General features: G+C 43.2%; 1 protein-coding gene across 3 annotated transcripts in view; it reads right to left on the reverse strand.

Annotated features, from left to right (window-relative positions):
* HIC2 (HIC ZBTB transcriptional repressor 2) overlaps window positions 1-27,812 on the reverse strand; it is a 69,075-nt gene continuing 41,263 nt past the window's right edge. For 2 of the 3 annotated variants that reach the window (XM_010719954.3, XM_010719955.3), the window contains 2 exons: window positions 7,961-8,099; window positions 1-1,936 (listed from right to left, as the gene is read on the reverse strand). In XM_010719954.3, coding sequence (XP_010718256.1) covers window positions 188-1,900 — 1,713 coding nt within the window. In that variant the 5' untranslated portion in view covers window positions 1,901-1,936; window positions 7,961-8,099 and the 3' untranslated portion in view covers window positions 1-187. The remainder of the gene's footprint in view (window positions 1,937-7,960; window positions 8,100-27,812) is intronic. The other variant, XM_019620950.2, reaches the window with a different exon arrangement.

The following is a 27,812-nucleotide window of genomic DNA, read 5'->3' on the forward strand; positions in this document are numbered from 1 at the left end:
TAATGGAAAACAACTTTTTAAAAAAATGTTAAAGCTACATTTGTTTAGGCCTCCCATGACTGAATAGAGTATGAGGAGTTGCCCCCTTTTTTGTTTGTTTGTTTGTTTTTGTTTTTTTAAAGCAGCAAGTCTTACAGAAAGGTAAATCACTGCGGATGGGCTTGAAGCTCATTCTGGAGTCTTTGGCTTATGTGGGAGAGGTATGCATTCGCAGGTGGCTGATCAGATTGCGCTGCTGGGTGAATTTCCCACCACACAGTTGACATTCGTAGGGTTTTTCTCCTGAGTGGACACGCATATGCTCTGTCAGTCGGTACTGCCGGGTAAAGCGCATCCCGCATTCCTCGCACGCAAAGGGCTTGAGCCCCAGGTGGCTGCGCATGTGCCGTGTCATGGTGCCCCGCTGTGTGAACATCTTGCCGCAGATGTTGCAAGGGAAAGGCCGCGTCAGCCAGTGAGTCTTCTCATGCTGTCGCAGTGTCGCTGGATCCTTGTAGCTCTTCTCACACACAGAGCACTTGAACGGCCGGGACTCTGCAGAGTAGGACTGGTTGGCGTTGGACAAATCCTCGGCTTCATCCTTACCACCATATGTGCCTTCCTCCTTGATGTAAAGGTCTTCCTCGGTGTGTGTCTCCACGTGGGCATTCAGTTGCTCAGAGCTGGGGAAGCCTTTGCCACAGGGAATGCAGACATACAGGTTGTCACCATACGCCACTGGCTCAAACCCCTCCTGTCGGTAGACGTAGTTGGCACTGGTATGCCCACCACTCTCGCTCTCACTCTGGCCGCTGTCATCACTGTTCTCCTTACCATTTTCTACCTCCTCCTTACACGAGTAGGGCAGGTCTGCGCCATAAGCCCCAGCCAGGCTCCGCTCCACAGACTTGGACAAGGGCCCCAGCAAGATCCCGTTGGGCAGCCCTTCGCCTTCATCCCTGTCTTTGCCTCCGTCCTTTCGGTCAAAGGCATTATCTTTCTTGATCCACTCCTTCTTACGGGACGAATGCCGGAGGCCCTTGCGCTGGCTGCTCTCTGTCAGCGAGTGGTGGCACTCCTCGCTCAGATCCATCTCCATGGGGTCACTGCTGTCCGCTATGCTGTGAGGGGCTCCAACTCCAGACTCGTCAAACGATGAGGCACTGTTGGCTGCAGGGGCTGAGGCAGATTGAGGAGAGCCATGCTGGCTTTCGCTGTGCTGCGTGTCATCGTGGGAGGCTGCAACTGGGAGTGATGGACTTTTTTTGGACAAATCGAGGCCTAGTTCCTGGTCACCAGTGCTCCCATTTGCACTACCACCCCCACCACAATTCTTACTGGCTCCCCTGCTTAAGGAGTGACAGTTCTCTTGATTGGAGCTGCTGATAAAGACCTCATCATCAGAGAGCTTTCCCTTTGACAGCTCCTTCCCATGCGAGCCCTTCAACCCCTCATTTGACCCTGAATAGCGAGCTTGAATGACAGAAGCAGCGGAAAGTCTCTGACTCCTGGCAGATCTCCCAACACCAAGGCCACTGGCCTTGCTGGAGAAGGACTTGCTGTTCCGCTTTAGCTTCTTTCTGCAGAGAGCTGCCAGATCATGCAGTTGGAGGTAGCTTGCTGCGGTGAGGAGAGCACTGAAGTTCTGTTCACCAGGCTGGTCAGTCGTTAAGAGCTTACCAGTATAAATAAAGTCCAAAATCTGACGGAACACGGTGGGGTTCACCATGTCCGTGTCTAAGTTAATCAGGTTGTCATGCAGGACAAGGGATTTGAAATACATGCTGCTGGCTGCCAGGATGTTCTTATGGGCACGAAACAGGGCATTTTCTACCACAATGATCACATCACAGAGGAAACCTTTGGCTCGTTGCTGGTTCAGCTGCAGTAGCAGTTGTTTGGCATGATTTGGCAGTTCCATCTCCACCTTCTCGTCCTTTCACCTTCACTTTACCACCTGCAAAACAGGATGATGGGAAGTGTGAACCTGCTGTTTCCACTCAAACAAGTCTACATTTAATAGACTGGCTTAACAGTGTGCAGTCTCTGTTCAACTTGACATTGACTAAGGAGCTCTGGGTATGATCCAGCCTTGCAAGCTGTGATCCTTCCTGGATTACGGAGAGAAGTATTACTCACTCTAAGATTTCAAGTCTCAAAAATCAGATTTTTACAAAATAATTCATTGTTGGCTGGAATTGCTATTCAAAAGACACTAGTTAGAAAACAATAGTTAGGTATAGGGAAAAGCTTTTTGCCTTTCCTAACACAAATCTGAAGGGGGAATAAGGAGAAAGATAAAAAGAAAAGGAAAAAAACCATCTATCTCTCTGCCGTTTGAGCGTGTAAAATAACTAGCATAAGCTTCACCTTCCCTGCTTTAACGTGTAGTTTGTTTCTTGGCTTTAATATGTTGAAGTCTTACAACATACTAAACCCCAGCAGCTCTGGGGTTGAGAAAATGACATTTAGCAACTAAATCCAGTGGAGATTGAATTAATCACACAGAGGTGTCAATGGGAAATCTCCTTACGAAAGGCTGTTTTAAAAATCACCCGCCAGGCAATGTCCATATCCTAATCCACTAACGTTAAGTGCTAGAATCAACCCTGGACTGCCTGAAATTCAGGATGCTGAGCTAGCTAAATGCCACCAAGTATATTTAACAATCTGAAACTGTTTTCTCAAGTTAATTCCTCTCTTAGTTTTCAAAGATTTTTGTCTAAATAAATAGAATTCAAGTAACCTATCTCAAATCGCAGTCTCTCTACCCTGAAATACTGGTAAGAGAGTAAGATTGTGTTTACCTCTGTGTAGTTCATGTTTTTCACTAATGGTATGTACAGTGTAAATTATTTTAGATATTGACTTATATTGATGGCCCTTATTAAACAGCTGGTTTGAGGAGGATCTAAACTAACTGCCACCTGCAAATTTGGTAGATATGAGAACATACAGAAATTAGAATTTAAAATTGGGGCTGCATTCAGAAATCCAAGATTAATTTTGTTTCTTTTGTTGTTGTTGATATTTTTGTTTGAAAGTGTCAGCTACTACTTGTAATAAATCTGTTAATTTAAAATTTGTTTAAAGTAATTTCTGAGCTTCAAACATAAAATAGCTACCTTCTGCTTTCCCCTTCTCCCTTTCTTTGCCAGTTCATCTTATTATTGAAACAGATTTCTCCTTTTGAAGGAGGGGCAGGCCCTACATCCATAGAAATGAAGATTATTCTCTTAAAATCATCTTGACTTAATGCTTTTTTTTCTTGTGTGCTCCATTCTGTCACATCAGATTTCAAATGATAAAGCATTAGGCTGATCTAGGCTTATCTACTCTCTGGGTCAAGTATGTGTACCCAAGAAAAAGAAATAATGAGTGATACCTCCATAGTTTTTTTAAAAAAAAAAGCCTCCTTCATACCTTACTTATATTCTTACTTAATGGTGATGAATAAAAAGTTCTCATTTTGCAGAAAGGTGCTAAATTTACATCATCTGTTTCTGTACAGCAAAAGGATTTTTCTTTACGAAAGAAGCAACCAAAAAGTAAACTATTTTTCTTCCCAAACTGCTGACTCGCTAGAATGGCACTTCTGCAGTTACCGAATGAGCTGCCAAGCAGGTGCCAGCCTTCTTCCACGGGACACGTTTCTTCAGTTGACCAGCCTGCAATTTGCCTTTGCATTTGGTAGAATTTTGTGGCCCCTGTTCTGTGCACACAGATCACAGTGGCTTTTCACCTTGATCCACAGCTAAAATGACTGTTCTGCTTTTCTGTTCCGTTCCTATCCATTTCACAATGGATCGGATCCACAACAAATGGTGGATTCACTTCCCAAGATGGCTGGCTTTAAAAAGGGTCCCAGCCAAAGAAGAAAATACAGGCTTGCCGTGGTTTTAGGCAATTATGTCTTCTCTCTCTATAGCGTTTCTGTCATAGAAATTCATTCTGCTGCTTCTTGAAAACATAAAGGAATTACCACCAGTGAACAGTGTTGAGCGCTTTATAACCAAGTTTTGCTGGAGATGGTTACATCAGAGCTACAGTGCACAGGCAGTGCCTCTGGCTGTAGTAGTTTGCTTCCAGAACTGCCAATTAAAAGGAAGAAGTTACAAGAGAGGCTCCAAATGCCCACTTTTATCTGACCAGGCCTGTAAAAGCACGCACTTCTGGGTCACCAAGATATATTCATAGGGAAGAACAAAAACTTGGCTTGCAACATAACACTCTGTCTCTAGATATGAATGCATCCTGCTCAGCAGTAGCAAGAGACCACCTATTACTGCACTGCAACTATAACAGTGCTTCTCCTTGCATATAATATGCAAAATCCCTCAATGTAATTTTTAAGTGTTCCATAAAGAAAAATGCAGGAAGAGAAAGGAAAGATCATAGCCAGCATTTTTTTCCTGAACAGACTAATTAAAAAAATATGCGTTCCTGAAATAGAAGTGAGCTTGTTTCCCATTCGTATGGCACTTGAAGCAGAGGTCTAGAAATTTCTGCAGACATGTTTGTCTAAGCCTTTGCAAAAAGTGAAGGCTTGTTGCAGCTACAAATGGGAACCCTTCTGCCTTAAATGATCTTGAAAGGAGGTAATGAGGTGATGAGCCTGCAGGGAAAGCCCTCAAAGCAGACCCAGAACTACATTTTGCTTTTTACTGAACTCTATAAGGAAGATAATGTTATTATTAAAACGCAGTATGTTCTGCAGCAGAAAAATTAGCACAGTACATGTTGTTTAAATTACCTATACTTATCTCACATGTCAAATTTTACAAAAGTAAAATTTCAGTAGGACAGAAGTATGAGATAGGTTATTACCCATAGTAGATTTTAAATGCAGCGGTCAAGTTTAAGCAGTACAACACTATCTGTTGAATTTGAATTTGTTAGCTGAAGTCTAACATGGATTTAGCAACTTCAACAAGATGAATATAATAGAACAGGGCAGGCAAAACCTTCAGCCAAGTTTAGATCTCCATATATAAAAGTTTGTCAGGAATTGCCCACTGAGGGTTTTTACCAGGTCAGCAACGCGGGTCAGAGAACACACCTTTGACTGACATACCTTTGTTGGCATACCTGGCTTATGTATCTTGTACAGTCCTGGACACAAATAAATTTATTCCAGATGTTTTCCAGAGTTGACCAATTATAAACCCTTCTTTAGCAGTGATGCATTTTGTGAGTAGGGGAATGCTGGAAGTCTTGTTAGCAAAAGGACAAGCATGCATTATTCCTTGACCTCTGGCATTCCTAAGTTCTCACTTCTAGTGGAAAGCGTGGGATCAAAGATAACTACAAGGTTAAGTCCCGTATAAAACTGAGCAGATCTTCCCAAACAAATGGCAGGTGCAGCCTTACAAAGGTCTTCCTATCCATCAGTTTGCAGAGAATGGTTCTTAACAAACCTTGAAGATGTGCACAACATTATCACCAGTATTAACAACAAAGGCCCCCAAAAGACCCTGAAAAATCACGCTGTTTATATTTTGTGTATTTCAGTATAATTTTTAGGAACCCTTCCTTTTTTGTTTTCTGCAAGAAGATTTTAAAAAAAAAGCACAAATTCCCCATTCAGAGGGAGTTCTCTGATAAAACAAAAAACAACAACAACAAAACCAAGAATATATATATATTTCACTGAGGGTCACAGTCTTTCAGTATTGAATTTGGTGTGCAAAATTTCACTCCTTTGTATTTAAACAGGGTCACAGAAGACTTTGATCAAATAGCCTTAAAAGTGGTTTTTCAGATTTAGGTTGCTTCCCAGTCATTCAAGACATAGTTTTCAAAGCAGAACTTGCTTAAGTATTCTTGTGCAAGTAAGGAAGAAAGCAAGACTGAGGCTCTCCACTACTCCACCATATCCATGTCACTGCGACACAGCACATGCAAAGATATGAAAAATACAGAGCACAAATCACAGATTACAGCAATGCTGCAAGCAAATGCCACACATTGAACAAAGCTACACAAGCTAAAAGCATTTTCACAAGCAATAATGCCCAAGGAGCTGGGTAACTCTGAGCTACTGTGCCCAGGTTTGAGCATGCAGTCATCAAGTGCACATGGAGTGCATGCAGAACACACCAACAGCTCCAGGAGCTTTGCTGCTCTCACTACAAAGCAGGAAAAACATAATTTGCTCTCAATTTCTGTAAAGAGTTTGGAAATCGCTGAAAAGTAGGTTGCCAACGTACAGGAGAATAGGAATCCCTTCACTCCCTGTAAATAGTATAAAATCTACATATTCATTACAGAATTGAGTCTCTTTAATATTCCTAAATCTTTTCCTAAAAGTAATTCCTGAATAAATGCTAAATGTGTTATCTTAGCAGCCTCTAGTAGGAGATGCTGTTTGATTTCACCCGCGTTACAGATTTTAGCATCTGAATACTGTTCACTTTTAAGAAGCAACAACAGCGAAGCAAAGAATCAATCAAAAACATTTAAGGAATCACTCATTTCATGGAGAGGATTTATGGATGAACGAGAAGGCTATATAGCAAGCACCTGAACAGTGAACTAACAGTACTGCAGATAAAAACCAGCAAACAAATTAGATGTGATGTATCAAATTAGATGCCAGTAAAGCATTAGCCTAGCATGCATGTTATAATATATCTAGGAAAAAATAGGGTCCTGCTTACTTATGACTCTTCCTTGCTAAGCAGTTCTGCTGCACCAAGTAGTGAGTACATGCAGTAGTGAGCATGGGGAAGAACAAGACAAACAAAACCAACTGCTTTCTTTGTTGCTTTTTCCCACCAAGTTACTTCCAGCCCGAAAAATGCTGTGTCCAGCTGCTATCGTATCTAGGTGAAACTGAAACATGGATTCTTCACCCTCCAGTTTCAGAGGAACTAACTTCTTTAGAGAACTGGAAAATCCTAGCGGGAAGGGCTTTCCTACTGTTGGCTGGCTCATCTGATCTTTCTTTCCTCACGTCCATAGAGAACTTACTTCCTTGATTTTCCCAAGGTATTGGTGAGGTGGTCTTTCAGGGCTGCTAACCTTCCCCCCAGGAGCTGCAGTTGGCAGGTCATTAGCCCATACCTTGTGAATGTATTCACATTCCAGAGCAGCAGAGGCAGACAGAGGAATGCATGAACTGTGTTAGCTCAAACCGTTCTCTATCCCCTTTGAGAAGGCAGACAGCAGAACATTGAAGCAGAGGCAAGAACATGCACTTTTTCATCATTCGCAGTAGAACAGCAAAAGCTCTTTGAGGTGGTCTCAAGCAGAAAACTGGATGCAGCACCCTTGTTTTTCACACTAGAGTATCTCACACTTCAAAATAGGTAGGACCAACATGTCAAGTTACAGGGAGAGGTCTGCAGAACTGGGGAAGGGAGAGAAAGCAACATGCAGGAGAAAGCAGGATGCACAGCTGCTGTTGCTAGTGTGGACATGGAAAGGAGAAGAATGGAGGATTATTTCACAGAGGATACCATATCAGCAAACATAAAGTGGTCCTTATCTCATTTGTTACATTCCATTTAGTGCCAGATAGAACTGCCGTCCTGTCTCCCTCAAGCAATTTGCAGAATTCAGGGCCGCAGAAATGGTGTAGTTTGGCTATTGGTCACAAGCACCTCTTTGGTACCTTTGTGGTGCAATGTTTGGACATTTTGTACATGGGCAATACATGCTCGACTGCTTCCAGCTTCTGACCCAAAAAGGAGAGAAGACAGAGCCAGATGATGTCCCTAGTCCCTTCTTTTTCCTGTCCTAGAATAACAAGCAGAGCCTGACATGGCTAGTTCCTTCCCCGCTGCATGGCAAACTGTATAATCAATGGAGATGTCCATGGGTGAAGAGGATAGAGGCCCTGTGTGCATGAAAGCACTAACGTCAGGAGAGCAAAGTGATTTCCAGTCATTGCAAGGCTGTAGCAAAGCAGGAACACCTTGCTATAAAAGCCAAGACTATGAGCAGTAGAATGCAGATTAACCACTTGGTTGCCGCTTACCATGCCAGGTACATTGGGCTAAAGGCACCTCCATCCAGTGCTGCCCGACGTGCCAGGTACATCCCATGATGTTCCATTGAAATCACAACAGGCCATCAATAGAACGTGGCTGCACGGATGCAGAATGGAGAACCAGGCGCTGTTAAATGCAATTAAAAAACGGCAATCAAAATTGAAACATACATTTTAAAATGGCCATCTGCCTTAAAAATGTAACTACTAAAACAACCTCCCCTCCACCCATCTCCCCCAAGCTGATCTGTGACAGAAAGAGCGGAAGGCTTCTGCAGTTTTCCTGATGACTTGCTCTGTCCACCTCCATGCAGGACTCCAATGGCACTGAGCTTCAGGGGTACCAGGGAACAGCAGATCCCAGGCTATCTGCACCAGCTTCCCCACTGCCCAGAAATACAGGCAGGTAATATCACCATTAGAAATGCTTCTGTAATGGAAAAAAAATAAATAAAATGGTGCGAGAGCTTCATGGTCTTGTTACCCACATACAGGCAATGGTAGTACTTAAATGCTGATCTTTTACGTTGTTCCCTTTTCCCTGTTCCCCTTCCCAAGCTATTTAAATCCTTCTCTCATAACATCTGTGATGTTACGGCAGGGATCCAGGCTGAGTCCTTTGGCCTTTGTTAGATCTGTGGAGCAAGGAGGGAGGAAGGAAAAGAGAATATTGAACCCTCCTGTTTATAATGATGCTTCACTAATAACTTTATTATCCATTCTTGGAGACTGGAAATGATGTTGATTTGTAGTGGACTGCAGCTCATACAAGAGTCATGAAACTTAAGATGTATAATTCCACCCTTCCCTGCCCGAAAGAAGAACAGCATCTTTTCATGCCAAAAAAAGCACATCCCACTGATGCACTCAGCTTATTAAACCTAGGGTATTCTCTGCAGTGCATATTGTCCTCTTCCAAGAGTCTCTGCAGTCAGCTCTGGCTTGGTTATCAAGGACATTCTCAGGAAAGATGCTAAGCACAGGCCTCTCTTTACAATTGTTGCTGCTCTAAGTGGGTAAAAAACCCAAACCACCAGAAGTAACTTGCAGCCTCACAGGGATTTAAGAGAGGACTTCAGACCCTTTTGCATAGCTCATGTCGCACTGATGGCCGCATGTACCCATCTGTGCTACTGCAGATAGAAATCTTACATTTAAAAAGTTAGAAGAATATTGATTACCATTTCAACCTTAAAAGATAAAAGGCTGAGTGGAAAAGACTGACAGTAATGAATCTTATCTGTATGAGAGTGAATGTAAAGGACAGCAGTGGCTTGGCAAATAGAAAGTGTTTTCATGAAAAGGACACCGAATGAGGAGGTCTTCATTCTTCTTGGACATCTGCTGGGCTCAGACACATCCCATCATTCCTATCTGCATACTTATTCTCACAGTTCTGCTATTTAATCCCTTCCATAATGAACGAATAGGGCTTTCATACTCAGATTGTCCTGTTTTAACTGCTCTGTACTGTAGATTTTTAAATCTTGTCAATACAATGAAGAAGTGAAAGCCCTTCCTGACCTGGGCTGTTCTGAACCAAGAGCATTTGCTGAACTACAGACCAGAGCTCCCACTCTCCAAGTGCTCACACCTTGCATAAAAGCAACACATTGCTGGCTGCACTTGCAGTGTCAGGGCTCTGCAAAACACTCAGCAATATTGGCAGTACTCAGTTTAAGGAAGACTGAATGCTGCATGAAGGTATTTATTGGACTGGTTTTGAGACAGTAGCTCTAGTGCAGATTTACACCCAGATTACAGTAATTCTTGCTACTGTGAAGCAAGAAACTCTTCTCTATGGTTGTGTTTTCCCTCTAGGGCAGAGATTAGCAGAGAACTGCTTAATACAGAGGTGTTTTCTGCTGCTAGAGCAACAGGCTGCAGTCAGAAATGAAACTTCCTGCAATTCTTAAACATAGCTTTTGTATATTATGCATTTATTTTCACTGTTGACACAAAGACAACCAAAATGTTTTACGTGGGAGGAGAAAGGAAAAGCACAGACATTGGAGATGTTGTCAGGCAAAGCCAGGCACTAAAATTTCTGGCAAATCTGCAGAGTACAGTTGATCTTAGCATAGTAGTGGCACAAAACACATACAGGCTCAGAAGCAGTAGATGTTGGGTGCTCCTGCAGCCCTGCAACAACTGACAAGGCCCAGCCCTGGCTTGATACTGCGTTACAAGTGGGACAGGCATACCTGATGCTGATCTAATGACTCCTTATTCCAATAAAATACCCACATATTCGGTAAAGTAGCTCAGTCCACATAAGAGGAATAGTATCTGTACCCACTCAGCAGGTACAGGTCCTGTGGTATGCAAAATTCCTGTTTCCCACCTACCTTTGAGCATTGGTGCATAGAATTCTCCCTTCACAATGCAAGAATTTAGGATGTGATTAAAGGACTATTGCTGCCTCCCAGCTAATCCTTGAGAGTTTTAGGCGGAATCTACACCCCAGTGAATTACGTGGAATGAGAAGATGCTAAAGGTCCTAAACCTTGGGATCTGTTCCTCAGTGTGATAGGCCAGGGTTCGCAGGTGGTGCATGGGGTGGTAGCTTTGTGCTGGACATTGTGTTGGGAGCAAGAGCACTGTGTTGAAGGAACGCCATGGCCCTTTTCTAGCTGAGACTGTCTTACAGCAACCTTCCAGTTGCAGCACAGCTTTAGGGCTCTGAGTCACCACAGATACAAGCTGATAGCTGGGTTGTGAAATGCAGCAATTCTGGAACAAGTGCACAGTTCTTTCAACTGTCCCTGTGACTGGAGAGGGATATCCAGGACAGGGATGAGATAGATAGCTAGGAGCATTAAATCCACCAGCTATTGTGACTCAGACCCATCAACAGGGTTTGTTAGAGCAAACAAGGCCTCACAGCATTGGAAGGAATGGGAGAGTCTGATAAAGATCCTCCCAATTGGCCTACTTATTTTTATTTCTTGTGTGGACTAAGCAATTTTTTCTGCAGTTAGAAGCAGTCTGTGCAGGAGCATCTGCATGCTGCTAATGTTGGGAACTTGTTGCAGTAGATTACACTAAGCTCCAGGCCAAGGGGTGCAGGGAGGACATGGACACTAAAAGCCTTGAACCAAAATGTTATCTCTCTTGCCATATGCCAGATGCCAGTGAGCTCAGAAACTTTGCCATCTCATTTTTTCTACAAGACCAAATTTCATTCACTTTTTTCATCTGTGCCCGTGGATGCAGCAGCAGCAGTTCTCCTTAACACAAATAATCAATGCCTTAAATATGGCACCTTTTGCACTTTATCCACCTTTTATTTCTCTCTTTTTTTTTTTCTTTTTGTCCCAAGAACTGATTATGTGCTCCAGCCTCTACTTCCAGATAAATATTTGCCCCTAAGCACTAACCTGCCCTCAGATTCTTCCTGCTTACTTCACTCCTGCGAAGTTTTTCAAGCAAATTAGTTTAAGAATTGGCCCTGGTAGTGTCAAGACCCTGCCCAGCACCCTTCCAAATTGGATGCCTAACTTACCATCCTGAATCTCATACATGGGGTGCTTTGTGACCACATTGTGTTTCTGCCACTCTGAGCTTGCCAAATTGAGAGGATGCCAGAAAGCCACTGTTGCTTGTAAAAGCAGAAGACCTTACAGGCTCAAGGTCTTGCAAACTCTCAGCTTTGCAGCCAAATCCATCCAAGATGAAGATATCCTAAGGGGAAAGTAGGGCTTATGGTGAGATACTTGAATGTTTTGTGTAATTTTACACACATTCATGTTTCCTTGGCTTCCTCTTCAGATGTTAGTGGTGGCTCAAATTCTCATTTCATCTGTCATTCCTCTCTCATCTTCACTTGAGACTACAGACTTCTTTTAAACTCCACTTACTAGCTGCAAGGAGGTCACTCTACTGAGCTTCCAAAGTCCCCCTCTTCTCAGAAAGGCTCCCATGCACAGCAGTGGTCCAGGACAGCAGATATCTCAGGCACATTTGGCCAGCCTTCTCCGTCAGAGGATTTGTCAGCTTCAGTGATTACAACTCCAGGCGTTACAAAAGGAGGTCCAGCATTATGGGATGTTGAAAACTTGGAAACAATGCAAAGTGTCTTTCCTTCTCTATGCAGTATTCTTGTCAGTGTCAAGAATTTTCTGGCAGTTCTCAAAACACACAAATTGTAGGTTCTTATCATAAATCAGGACTCAAGACATGTCTCCATTAAAAAAAAAAAAAGTGAAAGGGGAGGGGCAAATCAGAGAAGAAGGTAATTCTGGCCAAGGATTTGGTTTTGAAAAGGAGATTGGCAGCCTGTGCGTGTACTTCTACCATGTGATCTGGAAGCTCCTCAGGACAGGACCCCCTGAGCACATAATACTGAACCATACACGCACCTCACAGCAAAAGAACCAGCAGCTTTCTCATTAATTCCAGACTGCTCAGCTTCTAACTCAATGCTGCCACGCTGCCAGAAGGCAAGACTATAACAAATTAACACCATTCACAATTCGTTGAAGTTGCTGTTCCATTGTTTATTTAAAACACACAAACACACACACACTCACAAGCTGGCTCTCTGCTGCCATCATCCAAACTCAAGATTTGTAGTCACAGAGACACATGCAAAGGAAGTGGATTAAACTCATACAGAGCAGCAGTCACTGCACTGGAACTCTGATTAGGTGTTGCTCTTTCACTGCAAGCAAAGCAAAAGAATACCCACACTGTTCCAGCCTTGAAGACAAAGCTGTAAAAATCTTATTTTAGCACTTGACTAGAAAAGTTACAAAAAAGAAAGAGCCCCAGGTTTGAAAGGACTCGAGCACAAATATGGGTTGGGCGGAGAATGGCTTGAGAGTAACCTTGGGAAGCATTTAGGAGTATCAACTGATGAAAGACTCAACATGAGCTGGCAGTGTGTGCTTGCAGCCCAGAAGGCCAACCATATCCTGGGTTGCATCAAGAGATGTGTGACCAGCAGATTGAGGGAAGTGATTCTGTGCCTCTGCTCTGCTCTTGTGAGACCCCACCTGGAGTACTACATCCTATTCTGGGGACTCCAAAATAAGAAGGACACGGAGCTGCTGGAGCAGGTCCAGAGAAGGGTCACAAAAATGATCGGAGGGCTGGAGCACCTCCTCTGCGAAGACAGGCTGAGAGAGCTGAGGCTCTTCAGCCTGGAGAAGAGAAGGTTCAGACCTTATAGCAGGAGGTCTTTCCAGTACCTGAAGGGGCCCTCCAGGAAAGCTGGGGGGGCACTTCTTGTAAGGGCATGTCGTGAACGGATGAGGGGAAAGGGCTTTCAACTGGAAGAGGGTAGATTTAGACTAGATATTAGGAAGAAATTCTTTACTATGAGTGTGATGAGACACTGCAACAGGTTGCCTGGTGATGTTGTGGATGCTCCCCTCCCTGGAAGCATTCAAGGCCAGGCTGGATGGGGCTGTGAGCAACCTGGGCTGAAGGGAGGCGTCCCTGCCTATAGCAGGGGGTTGGAACTAGGTGATCTTAAAGACTCCTTCCAACCAAACCATTCTATGATTCTTTGACCCAACACTAATGAAACTCATGCTATTTATGAACATCCAAGGGACAGTCTGTACCCCTTATCATCACACAAGATGATAACTGCATTAAAATAGGAAACTTGTCTTACTTCATAAAGCACTAAGTTTACAAAGGATAATATTCGTGATAGTAAATAGTTGTCAGAGTAAAGCAAAGAGGTGGCTGTAAGACCAGGCAAAGTACTGCTGTTCCCATTTCTGAACTCTGGGTAGTAATACTGTAGGATGAGACCAGTTCTTCTGACATGGTTTACTCTGATGCATCAGTCTGTTTTTATTTTAAGAGATTATCTGGGAGGTGTGTTATGCTTTTATTCACGCTGGAGAAATTAATATTTTATCATGAGATGATCATGATAAGGATGATGTTAAAAGCTGTAGGAGAGTCTTATCCTCCCACCAAATACAGTCTAGTTTGCCAGCATGTATGTGTGTGTCACTAATGATTCCTTTACACAGCATTTGTATCTGTAGGCACTTACTGTATGCAGAGCACCTCAATATCTGATGCACTGCTCACATACTCTATAGAGACAAATTCTCTTTCATTTCTGTTGATTTATACTACATTAAGCCCTGGCATGCTGCAAGTTAGTTTAAAGCATAGTAAAGTTGGCATAATCATTTGAAACCCTTACTTGCTGTCTTTTTTCTCTGCTCATTTTAAAAGCGTTTTCAGGTTTATGATCACTCTAACATTGTGCATCCTCTGGCTTCTGTGTCACACCCTGAATGATAGCTGCACATCCAAAGCATCTCTATTAGCTCGGTGTGAACACAGCTGTGTTTCTGGATAGGTGAATGATAGACTCCAGTTACCTCTAACAGGCAAAAATAGTTAAGAAACAACTGGATTTTGTACTGAGATTGAGACAGAATCACAGAATAGCCAGGGGTTGGAAGAGACCTCAAGGATCACGAATCTCCAACCCCCTGCCACAGGCAGGTCCACCAACCTCCTCATTTAATACCAGCCCAGGCTGCCCAGGGCCCCATCCAACCTGGCCTTGAACACCTCCAGGGATGGACGGGGCATCCACAGCCTCTCTGGGCAGCCGTTCCAGCATCTCACCACTCCCATAGGAAAGAACTTCCCCCTGACATCCAACCTAAATCTTCCCTCCCTCAACTTCAAACCATTTCCCCTTGTCCTGCTGTTATCTACCCTTTCAATGAGTTGATTCCCCTCCTGTTTGTAGGCTCCCTTTAGGTACTGAAGGCTGCAATGAGGTCACCCCGCAGCCTTCTCTTCTCGGCATGGAACTGTGGATCCAGAACGTTCACATTGGAAAAATTTTACAGATTTTAAACCCATGATTTATCAAAATGTTGAAATACTTAGGTTTAATTATTTCAAAAGCTATTTATTTCACAAATGTCACGTAAGGAAATTGCTATGTCATTTGTGCATTTATTTCCTGTCAGAAACAAGTCTAAAAGAGAACCACAGACTGGATCACCTTCCTTCTTTCAGCACTATTAAAACCTTCTCATTTGGTAATTATTCTCCTCAAGATAGGTGTGAGGGACTGGAAAGCTGGAGAAGATTATATTCATAACAGATAACCTTGGGAGAAACAGGAGGTACCAGAGAAACAGGCATGAGGGGTGAAGTTGTGACAGTACTGAAACTATCAGGAGACACAGGTGTACAAAGTGTCTGTTCCAGAGAGCTCTGAGAATACAAATGTGGCCACACCTCGTGCAATATTTAGGCTTGATTGGCAGGTCTCATAGGCACTCAGATGAGAATTCACAAGGAGAATTCACATATTTAAAACCTTGAGCAAGAGATTTAAAAAAACTCTAGAAGGCTATTTTAAAAGTTTGCTAGATCACTTCCCACAGAGCTCTCCCCTATCAGCAAGAAATTGGTCAAGGAAGAAACAAAACAACAACAACAAGCAAACAAAAACCTCACAAACAGATCCAAAGCAGCAAAACCAAAACAGCCAGAGGGACTGCAACCTCCCTTACACAGATGCAACAACTCAGCAGTTTAACAGCTCCATAAATATGATCGGGATCTGGCTGAAGGAGTAAAGCATGTGCAAACTACTGCTAACAGCCACAACAAACACTGATTCTAGAACTTAGACTGGAAGGAAAAAAATGTATATCATTATCGCTTTCAGCAGAATCCACTAACATAACCAGCATCAAGACTCCCATGTGAAGCTAGAAGTGTGCTTAGTGTGGATATGTTTGGAATAAAACCTTTCTTCTGGCACTCTGCTTTCCCAAACACCTGTATTCAATCTCATGCCCCTGGATGCACATTACTCAGCCATATTCAATTATTTCTTGGAGAAGGGCTAAATAAATCGTAGCACTGTTATGCCATAGTGCAGGTGCTCCAAAACATGCACCTCCTGAGGCTCTTGAACTTGACAAGACATATGTTTCATCTTCCTCATATGACGCGGTGCATTTTGATGCCATCTACTCTCTCTGACTCATCAGGTCAACTAATCTGGGATTAACCTGTTCCCTTCATGCATTTTCTTGGCAGACACCGTGGTAGTTGTTTTTTTTTAGCAACAGGAAATGCAACCCCCAAATCCAAAAGTAAACAGTAGTCATCTCCTGTAAAGAACTTGAATTTGTAGCATTGATGGCATTCTTCTTACTGTAGGGATCCTCCACTGTAGAATACTGTGGAATACATCTGTTGTCTAAGAGACTGTTCTTCTGTTGGCTTTCTGTCTCTGCTACCTCAGCGTAAGAAGACTCACATAAAAACCCTTTTCAAGTTGTGCAGAGGAGAAATAGCCAGGCACTTGCCCATAGAAAAGAAACTATATAGTAATTTATCAAAGTTATGTAATATAGCCCAGCTGCATGTGAGAATGCTGGCCCTTGCAGAGATAGTTCCAGAACTATGTATTTGCTTTCAAACAGACAAGGTGATTTGGTACAACCACCACATCCTTTGAAAAGGTTGGTTTTGACATGCTGGGAAAGGACTTGGATTTTCCAGCCCTTCTCTAAGTAGAAGGCAATTCAGTGAACATACCTAAGACCCTGCAGCAGACAGCACTCTAACATTTGTTTTCATTGTATTCTAACCGTCACACAACTTTCTATTATTTGCAGTAGCTAGAAAGTGATGATTAATTTTTTGTGCATTTATAAAAACAGAGGAAAGGTCAAGAAAGCACTGTTACACATGATTTGTTCATTCTTTAGCAGCAGTCTTTGAAAGTGCTGGCCCTGGATTACTGCTCATATTTTCCTGTTAATCTTGAACCAAAAAAAATCAAATATGGGTATCAGGTTTGGTGGGATTTCAAACAAAAAGTGTATGAAACTAAGTTTTGCTAACTTTTTTCTAAGTATGTTTATTATTACTTTCATAAAACTTCCATATGATTTTTAGAAGCTATATGAAGCATACCAGAACTTCAGAAAGAAGCCCCAACTTAGAGCATCTCTCACATGAAAGGAAGGATGGTTATTACAGTACACATTTTTCTTTGACTGAATTTTATTTTCCTCATATGAAAAAGCTTTTTTGTTCATTTGTTTTTTCATTAATCTTACTATTCATAGGAATGACTGAGGGGGGTCGGAGATTCATGATCCTTGAGGTCCCTTCCAACCAGGCCATTCTGTGATTCTGTGATTCTGTTTGCATTGCCCAGTCAGATGCAAAGATACCAATGCTGGCACGCTTAGCTGTTCTGGTGATCCTTGGAGGGAGTCTTCAGTCATCAGAACTGTATGTGTGCAGGGCTCTCCTACTTGTAAGTCTCTCTCTCCAGTGGCACATGTATTTTTATTTTTTTCTAATATGTGATCTAGGTTAGTGCTCGTAAACGCAAAGGATTAACAGCTACAACCCAGCACAGGAATCTGGGCACGCTCTGCTCTCACACCCTGCTGACACCATCAGCTCCAAACCCACACTGCTCCCACTCACACACAGCTAGCAGTGGTCAGCACTGAGGGGCTGTGTGTTGTCACCTCTTCTTCCGAGAGGCCCACAGAGCTTTTGGTCCATTGACACCTGAGCCATCAGGGTGCAGGGCTGAATCCTGTGTTGGGCATGCATTTTGAGATGATGCACTTCTCTGTCACTGCCCTCCTCAACAGACATCAGCGCTTTGTGCTTTTTCTTTTTTTAAAGCCAGCATTAACATTGCAAGTAGAGAAGACAAGTGCATTATTTCTGATTTTGCAGGTCAGGGAAAAAAATAAAAAATATAGGACAGAGAAATAGATCCATAGCTACAGATGATGAGGGATCCAGATCTGTTATAGGCCATCCAAAGCGGAGATGCCAGTGAAGAGGTTAGGTCTTGCCCTCCTCCTCCATTGAGCCTGGGCTTGCTCTGCCTTACAGCCTCACGGCACAATGTGCTGCAGCTAAGCATGCAGGAAAGCACAGCCAAGGACCAGGAACACTTATCTGAGCTGGTTGTAAAACCAAATCCTCTTTGTTGGAGATCGCAGTAGTAACTGAGGATTCTGCTTAAACTCCAAAACACCCTCCACTATCCAGAAAGGCTGCTGGTGGAATATGGTGGTGAGACAGAGGAGCATTGAAGACAAGAAAGTCGGTGAAAATTTTTGCTAGTTCTGTATGGTGCCTGTGCAGTGAGAAAATGGAACAGAGCAGCACTCTGGAACGGAAGGGACATGGAAGGACTCCTGCCTGCCTGCCTCCAGAGACTGGAGTTGTCCTCTGACACCCGTCAGAAGTGAGATCAATGCCTAACAACACGAGATGCTTCCCCTTCATAGTGATCATCATTTCTAGATGCTTAATATTTGTTGCCCTCCTTCCTTGGAACTTTCTAACAGCCCAGCAAGAATGGAAGTTTGGAGGTTCTCCCAAAAGTCCTCAAAATGCATCAGAAACCCTGCTGCAGGGCTGCAGGATGTTGTCTCAGCAGATTCAGTGGATAACAAGAGGTCTTAAATAAAATGTAATACTCTTTTCTGCCCAGACTTGCCAGAAGATCTTAATGCAAATAGAACTCCAGGAAAATTAGGGTGGACTCTAGTAAGTAGCTGCCTCTCCCTCAGGGCTTTTTTTTTTTTTTTTCTTCAATCCAGCCTGATGAAATTCATTACAGTTGCATTTAAACTGTGATTTAAATTTTCCAAAGCAGGCAGGGCAGGTTTGAAAGCCTGATATATCAGAATTTATGCCTTTCCTGAAGAACTAAGGTAAATAGCAGAGCCCTTCCAAAGGGATGCCTGATTGGTCCTCTCAGCCCTTTGACAAGTTTGCTGTCAGACAAGGCCACTGGATTGCTGGCAAGTGCAGCAGGCTCGTTCCTTGAAACCTAACAGCCCTACATTCAAGCATGCCAGTACTTTCCTTGGAGGTATTTACAGTTTACTTTTTAGTGCTACTTTAGGTTCAAAGGGGGTAGTAAAGCCCCATTAAGCCATTTACATCAAACTGGTTAGTTAATTATCCTGTTGCAGGCTTTAAATTAGCAATTTATAACCCCTTCACTAGAGATGCTAGTATTTGGAAACAACTGAGCAGGGACAATTTGCAGTGGGGTGCAGGAACCAAAAACAAAAAGAAATTGAATAAATCTCTGTTTTAGTTGGAAGTTGATTAAATGTTTGAGAATCCAGTAGGAACAGGGGTGGGAGAGAGCCCAACATCACCAGGTAGCAAGGCTAGGGAGGCCGCATCTTGCTTAGGGCTGTGTCTGTGCAGCAGAATTCAGTAATGTGCGGAGTTAAAGAGCTAGACCAAGTCTTGGGGGGGCACCACACCGAGCTGTGGATGAGTCTTCCCTTACAATGGGATATTCTGCTTCATAGTGTCATAGTCATAGGTATTTTTGCATTAATCCATACAAAAATGTGCCTACACAAGACTGAAACCAGTATCTGCCCCCAGGGAAGGAAATGCATTTCAGACTTTGGGGATGGCAAAATTGAACACTAGCACATGGGGACTAAAACCATGGGTTTTAGTCAGCAGTTCTGCTCATCTGTGCAGACAGGATGGCCATAGGCACACTGCAGGCACCTTTCAGATAAGGATTAACAAGATTCCAGATGTACATTCCCATGCCATGAGAGTCAATGTCCTGCTCACAGTGAGGCTGTCCCATAGGCCAGGTGAGGCTGGAGCCAAGGAATCCCCAGTCCCAGGGCCTCCTCTCTTGCCGACAACATTTCATTTATGAAAAGGAGAATTTGATGTCCCCTCAGGGTCTGGTTATTCCAGCTCACCTTCCTCAGAATTCAGAGCTTTTACAGAAAAGATTAAGGTAACTGCCAAAACTAACCAAGTTCCAAAACAAAACATGCCTTTCACTCTATCTTCCATATTTCCACCAGCCACTGTTAGTTCAAAACCTGCTGGCATACTGGATGTTTACTGGCAACTTTGATTTAAAACGAAGATGTTAGGGAAAGGCCCTCCGGTTGCTGCTATTTTCACACAACCATCTACTGGGTACGGGAGAAATCTTGGCCCCAATCCTAGATGCTGTCCCGTATCAACAAGCACTTCAAACACCAAGGGCTAGAATACGTGGAAAGAAGTGGCATAGAGGGTGGGACCAGGGCAAACTGGGAGATTCCACAGTGACATCCAAAAAAGCAGATAAAAAGAAGTCTGAGAGAAAAAAAAATCGTTCTACTTGAAAGACAAAAAAAACAATAGCTATAATCAAGTCGTATGGCAAACTCTGCAGCTTTTTTTCTTCATCTTAGTACATCCCCTTTACAATGGCAAACAAAAACAAACCAAAAAAGAACCCACAAAAAAAACAACTGCCAAACAACTGCCAAATTAACTTTAAAAAGAGATAAAAATCTAGGCAGTTGAATTTCTTTATACTGCACAGCTCTGGGACCTATTTTGCATTTGCTCACTTTTTCATCTCTATCAAATGTGGCCATTTCACAGTTTTGGGGATGGGGATGTAATGGGAGAGAAGAAAGAGAAAGACAGTCAGAGGTTTCAAAGCAAAGGGACAAAATATTTTTGTACAAAATTTGCTAAGTTTATATCAATTTTATGTGTTTTACTGCTCCAAATTGCATGACAGAAATCTTACAATAAAAATACAAGTAAAAGCAACATGAAATCTAAATCATCTAAAGGACTGAAAAACCCAGCCCCACACATAGACGACATTCTCCAAATTCTCTGCCCTTTCTTGGGAGTGGTTACACCCAAATCATCACTCAGTCCAGAAGCTGTTCTCTCATGCTAATCACTCTGGAATTGCACACTAAGGTAAAATAGTTCAGATGCAAACACTATCCTGGCCCTTGAAACAGCCCAGTGCTAACAGGCCACAGGAGTGCAGGATATTAGGGACTTATAAAATAATGTGAGCTGGGGAGGAAGAAGAAAGAAAAGCCCTTCTGTGGATGAAATGGAAGTCCTTCCTGCTCCACCAAAACCTCCCATTTCCTAAGCACGCAGTGCCCAGGACTGTGCCTAGAACAGGTGTGTCCCCTTAAATACCTCGCATGTCACACTTGTGTCTCATGGACACAGTCCTAGGGGATTATATTAGTACCAGTGCATACCAGCTGGAGCTGCCCCCGGCGGTGTCCTGTAACTCCTTGCATGGGGGGAGCTGCTCTCCATGCCGTGGAGCCCCTGCCACATAGCTTTCTGCAGACAGACAGCAGCCCTGCAATGCAGCCTCCAGCATTCATGCTCCAGTGGCTGAATCAGTTCAGAGGTGAGCGAAGGACCTCCTGCGAGAGCAGTGACGAGGCACTGCCAAGGGAGAGGAGGGCTCCAGGAATTCTTTTCTTCCCTTCATCTGCACTTATTACTAGCAATTTTTCAACTGATTTATGCCATACAGACACTCTTAAAAGTCTTCTTTAACTAAAAAAAAAAAGATACATGGCTAACAGAGAGAAGTCCATTCAGCCATTCCCAAGCAGAAAATGCTGACGGCGCACGACAGATGTGGCTAGTGCAGGATGAAGGAAGGACAAAGGAGAGTGAGCCTCATACATCTCTTCAGGTCAGTGTGGGAAGAGGCACCCCTGGGCAATTTCTACCTAATTCTTCATTGAGCCTTAGAGGATACTAGCTGCTGGCCTGACCAGTTGAAAAATCCAACACAGAAGTTTTTAGGACAGCAAATGCATTAATGGCATTCCCTATATCACATCTCAGTGACTGGCACAGGTACTGAAAAGAGAAAAAGATAGCTGATTTTGCTATAGCTCTGCATCACAATGCAAAGGTATTCTTCAGCATGAAGAACTGCTCCCCTGACACCTATCTCCTCATGAAGGGCATCTTGCCCTTGACAAGAAGACTGAACAAGGCTGGAGGCAGGAAGCTGTTGGCTAGCAGTTGGGCACATAGGTAGAGGGCTGCAGAGCGCTGCAGGATCCTCCTGTCTTATTCCTCCTTAATTTTCCAGCAAGTGATTCTTATATTCAGGGAACAGCTTTTAGGAGAGAGCACCTGAGTTATTCCAGATTTCCAGGTTTGAGCGCACATCAGGTTTGTCTGTTCATCTCTATGACGAATGGCCCCAGGCATTCTGAGCCGCTGGCAGCAATCACAGAATCACAGAATCATAGGGGTTGGAACGGACCTCCAGAGATCATCGAGTCCAACCCCCTGCCAAAGCAGGTTCCCTACACCAGGTGGCACAAGTCGGTGCCCAGGCGAGTCCTGAATGTCTCCAGAGAAGGAGACTCCACAACCTCCCTGGGCAGCCTGTTCCAGCGCTCCATCACCTCACCTAAAGAAGTTTGTGCATTTGTGCAGAACCTCCCATGCTGCAGTTTCTGGCCATTTCCCCTTGTCCTATCTCCACACACTGCAGAAAACAGTCTGGCCTCGCCATTCTGCCCCCTACACCTTAGGTATTTACAGACCTGGATCAGGTCCCCTCTCAGTCGTCTTTTCTCAAGGCTGAACAGACCCAGTTCACTCAGCCTTTCTCCATAGGGGAGATGCTCCAGGCCCTTCACCATCTTTGTGGCCCTCCGCTGGACTCTTTCCAAGAGATCCCTGTCTTTTTTGTACTGGGGAGGTGGCACCAAAAAACACGTTTTTCTGATGTAGGTAGGAGGTGACAGAGGTAACTTTTTCAGGCCACTTCTGTTCTGTAACTCTTTGGAGCGCTGGGTTTTGCAGAGGGTTTGATGCACCCAGCTCATTGGTCCAGCACAGACTGGAAGCAAAGAGTGATTCTTGTGTGTTCTGTTCAGCCTGCTGTTCAACCCTGTTCAAATGAATCCCAGAATAAGGCCATTCCATGATTCACTCTTCTCGGATAAGCAGGACCTGAAACCCCCTAAATCCGTCTGTCCCTAGTAAAATGTACAGTTCTCACTAGTGCTATTCCTCATTTTCAGGAGGTCTCAAGTCCATAGCCATAAAAGTCTGCATTAAAAGGCAGACTTTAACCATTTATTCCACCAGGTCTTTGAATACGAGGCAGACATGTTACAAATGCTGCCTCATGTTCTCAGACAAGAGGAGTCTATGTGTTGAGCAGCTTGTTATAACCACAATTTAACATTTCCCTATTTTCTTTCTACTTTGCAACTGTATCATTAGTGACTTCCCGGGCAGTGAGCAGCCAGTCTGGTAGGAGCACTTAATTCTACACGTTTGTCGTGAGATATTACATTGTCGTGTCTTTCATGAGCAACTTGAGACCAAACTACAAGGGCAGATCTGCGTCACCAACAGACAAATGGAGGTCCAACTGTATTTTATAATTGCACAATATACGGGACATACACTTTGAGAAATGTTCATAGTTAATGATGAATCTTATATGGAAACAAAGAATTAAGAAGCTGAAAAAGGCCCCTCATTTACTACAGGAGTGCAATAATTCATTTTACTACAGGTAAAAATGTCAGAATTTGGGAAAACTAGAAGGTAGCAGTACTTGCATTTTCTATGAAGGCTCAGGAAGTTTGAATTTCTCGGTGAAACAAAACAGCTGGTCTCAAGCAGGAGTAGCTGAGAGCTGTCCACACAGACCTCCGTCCAATGCTCAGCTCCCACTCTTGTCAGTACTTGCAGGCTTTTAATCCAGCAGAGGTTCTTCACCAACCTGAACTTTATTTCGTGACATGCCTTGCCTATCGGGGGGCATAAAATCCTAGACAGTGTCCCCTTAAATGAAACGCTTGCCTTACGTAATTGAAGAAGTTTTACAGAAGAAAATGGCAAACATCTCACTACTAGTAAGAAGAAAATTAGCTATGCTAGTGCATAGCAATGATTAAGCAAATAGCTCTCCTTTTTTGAGGAACCAGATAAGTCAGATGATTTTTTTTCTTGATATATGTAAGCAAATCATTGGAAAATTTTACACAGTTTTAAAAAGCAGAATTTCAGAATTCAAATAAATTACAAGCTATTTCACCATTGGACTGTCTGCCTCTAAGTTCATAATTGATTTTAATTTTCTGAAGTTACAGTACTAACATGTGACCAGGAGTAAAATCAGAAGAACCTCCCTTGGGCTCTCCTGCAGTTTGTCTCAAGCACACAGCAGACAGGAGCATGAGGCCAGGTGCACTCATCTCCAGAGACAGCTCACACACCTTCAGAAGTATGTAAAGCGTGACAAATTTGAAACTCAGTTGCCCATTTTTAATTTTTGGGGGTGGCAACGGAGATGAGAGAAGCAGGAAGAGGAGAAAAGGGGGACCAAAGTGTCACTGACTGAATGCATGAACACAGAGGGAGTTCTCTGTATCTGTCACAGAGCAGCAGATACAGGAAAATCAAGGCAGTGCCGTGCCAGCAGTTAATGTGCTTTTACTTGGGCTTTTTTTCAAATAGCATTAAGTGATGGGGGAAGGGTGGATTTAAATCAAAGTAATTTAAAGCTACCGATTTTAATCTTGTTTTACATTCACACTCTTGTTATTTTCATAAAGGATGATCAGTGACTGGTAACTGCTAAGCCATATGATTTGCAACTAAATATAGTCTGCTCTCTGTTTGGTATTAGTTTATGCTAACCAGAGGGCCACACGAGCTCCAGCTGAAACATGCATTCTGTTTCACAGGTACCTATCCAACTGGCATTTTCCTTCTTTTTTATTATTTTAATAAATGGCCAGTGACATTTATTAGACATTTTATTTTTCACATTTGAATCACACTGCTTGAAACTTCAAAAAATAACCATCCATTGAGAATTTTCTGACTTCATTTCCTTATCTGCCGTACTGAGTGTTTGTCAGAACACGTTTAACATTTAAAGCAAACTGATTTATTAAAGTGAGCTGCAGCTGAGGATTTAAAACTGAATTCTTATTTCCTCATGCTTCAAAATTTAGAGCTAGCTGATATTTGCTTCTCTTCATCCCTAGTCCTTATTCACCAACTTAGAAAAGGAAAACAAGCATCCCAAGTTCTTTGGTCTCTTAACTTTTAATGAAATCCTTTACGACATTGAAGAGACAGAAATGAAAAGAAGTATCTCAGCAAAAGCAGATTAAAAAGTCCATACATGTAATGTGTCCCTGCCATTGCATAAATGTCAAAGCAAACAACCGTTTGTTCCCGAAGTCAGAAGACACCAATTCTATGAGGAAGGCTTTGTCCAGCAGTTGTCAGTATGTGAAATAAGTGCAAACTTCACCTGACTGTCCCCTGCCTGCTCGAGTGCTATCAGTGACTCACTGTCAGAACATGAAATGGACCTCAGGTACATTTGAGCTGCTAAGATCCCTGTTGCACTTCAGCTGATCCAGCAGCCCTCTCACCATGAGAGAAGTCCAGTAACCCGCCTACTGGAATATCAGCAGGAGAAGCAGTGGATTAGGATTGGACACGGTGCCCTGGTCCTACATCATGCTGGACGGCTCTCATAGATGCAGCTTGGCCACTGAGAGATCTTCCTATCTCCCAACCACATTGCTGGATTTCAAGTGGTGGCTAGAGAGCAAGCATGCAGGAGTTGTTGAATTCTTATGGATTTTTGAAAATGGGAAGTCCTGATGCGCTGAAGGAGTGAAGCCTCTTTGTTCCTCTGTATAAATATCAGTTATTTTGCTGGTGTAGGGGTAGAAGTAAGCAGAGGTAATACAACTGCATGTCCTTGCCTTAACATAGCCTGGTAAGAGCACCATTTCCCTTCCCTAATGAAATGTCTTGTCCAATATTAAAAGAAAAGAATCTTTCAGTAGCATTTCAGCCACCTCAAAGGACAATTTAAAAAATAATGTAGGGATCTGATGTTTAAAGAAGCTTTCCCAGCAATTACTTGTTAATGGCATCCAGAGGCTGCAAATAAGGAGCTGGACCCGTCATCCCAAGCAATTTATAGTAGCAATACATGGAACAAGGCAGAGGATTTGAAGGCGAGGAGAATGCTGGGAGCAGGAAAAGGGGAGAGACTTAAAAACCACAAATATGACTGCTAAGTTTATCCAACAATTAAACATTGGAATAAAAGCCAGTGCCATGCTCCAAAGCCCTCTGGAAATACAAACTTGAAAAAAAAAAAAGACTCATTACTTCCTTTTTGCCCAATCAGATCAGACAAAGCAGTTTTCCTGCAGCCTGGTGTAGTGCCCAAGCTGTTCGCTGTCTCGCTGGTACCCCGATTCCCCCAGGTACCTGGATGTGTCAGGCAATGACAGCTGACAGCTACAAAATTTTGCCCCAGAGATGCCTGGCATGCAGACTCAGAAGGGCTCCGTGAGATGCAAAAGAAATCACAGAACTCCCCAGAGTAGACAAAGCTCAATAGAAGAAAGAAACTCTTGCTGTTTTGTGTTAAAGAGTGCCTTGTGGCCCTCTTCCAGGGAGCCAGGTTGCACTGTGTTAAGGTGCATCACTCAGCTTGTGCTGCACTCTGCACTCACTGGGGCAGAGGAATGCCATGCTGCAGTGTGCACCCAGGTTCAAGTGGAAGCATTCCAAGCTGCTGCGTTTCTGACAGTTCTCCAACTGCTCTACCATGCTGTAGATCTTTACATTACATTGCTTTCCCTGCCAAGAGGTACTGCTGTATTACAGTACAGTTATTTAGCAAAATACAGAACTGATTTTTTCACCTCCAAAATACCAACTGTTGCCACTGTGGTCACAACTATATGCCCTGCTCTGTATTAGACTTTCCTGCTTTTATGCATATACAAGAGATTTTAGGATATCCTTCCCAACTCACTGCTCCTTTTCTTTGCTGTGCTCCCCAAAGCATCTTCAGCTTCCAGCCAAAGGTGTCACTGCTACAGGAGTCCACATGGCATCTCATTAGGTACAGAGTCAGGGAACCTGATCAACTGTAGCAGCAAACACAAGGATGGGAAAAATAACTAGAAACATTGTAGAGACTCACTGTTTCGTTAACCAGACAGCTTTCTGTTAAGTCCGAAATTGCACGAAGTAAGCAAGCTGCAGAGACATTTCATAACACAGAGAGATTTTTAAGGTATCAGGAGGCATTTGGCTGCTAATTCTCTTCATTTTGGTGTGCTTTTCAGCACTGTTAGGCTGCAAGACAAAACTAGTTCACTGCACTGCAGTGTAGCTAGTTTCCCTTCTACTTTTTAACTATAAAAATAGCCATATTATAATAGAGCAAAGGATTCACTTTCTGTTCTTCAGGAGGAGCTAGAATAGTGTCAGAAAAATGCATTTTGATGAGGTAGAGTATAGGCAGCCTTTTCCCTTCTTAAACCCTCTGCAATTGTTAAAGATTTGCTGATCCCGAAGTTGCATCCTGGCCATCACTTTTAATAAGAATTTATCTGTCCTTCATCGATTTTTGCATCCATTTACACTTCTGCTGTCCATAACACCCTTTGACAATGAGTTTCACACGATAACTACTGCTTGAAAGCATGTGCTGTGTTTGCCTGCTCTGATTCAGCTTAGTTAAGACAACACAAGAACGGCATAGAATCACTCTCCTTCCCCACACAGTTCACAAAAGCTGCAATGAAACAGCTGCAATTTGTATAGTAAGTCATCTCTTTTCTGTGGTGAAGAAAGAAATCTTGTTGCCTGACCTGAGATTCATCCTTGACAATCTCTGGATCCTTTACTACCTTTGAGATGTGGCAATCAGAATTGAATAGTGTGTAAAATATTAGCGCGTCGTGAATTTAGACAGCAGCATACTGGTAGTTTCTATTTGGTTTACCAGGTGGGGTAAACACCAGAGAGTTTGCTGATGGCTCACAGAGTGCAGTATTTCCTCCCAGCTGGCCTTCAGCCTCTGTAAGAATGTTTTGGGGGATTCACTTCAGAGGGAGCTCTAAAGCACTCTGCTGAGATGGCAAGGGAAAATTTGCATCCCCCAGCAACTGCTACCACAGATCTCTTAGCTTTTTACCAAACTCGAGACAGCTAA

The sequence above is a fragment of the Meleagris gallopavo genome, chromosome 17 (assembly GCF_000146605.3).
Source record: "Meleagris gallopavo isolate NT-WF06-2002-E0010 breed Aviagen turkey brand Nicholas breeding stock chromosome 17, Turkey_5.1, whole genome shotgun sequence".
NCBI lineage: Eukaryota > Metazoa > Chordata > Aves > Galliformes > Phasianidae > Meleagris > Meleagris gallopavo.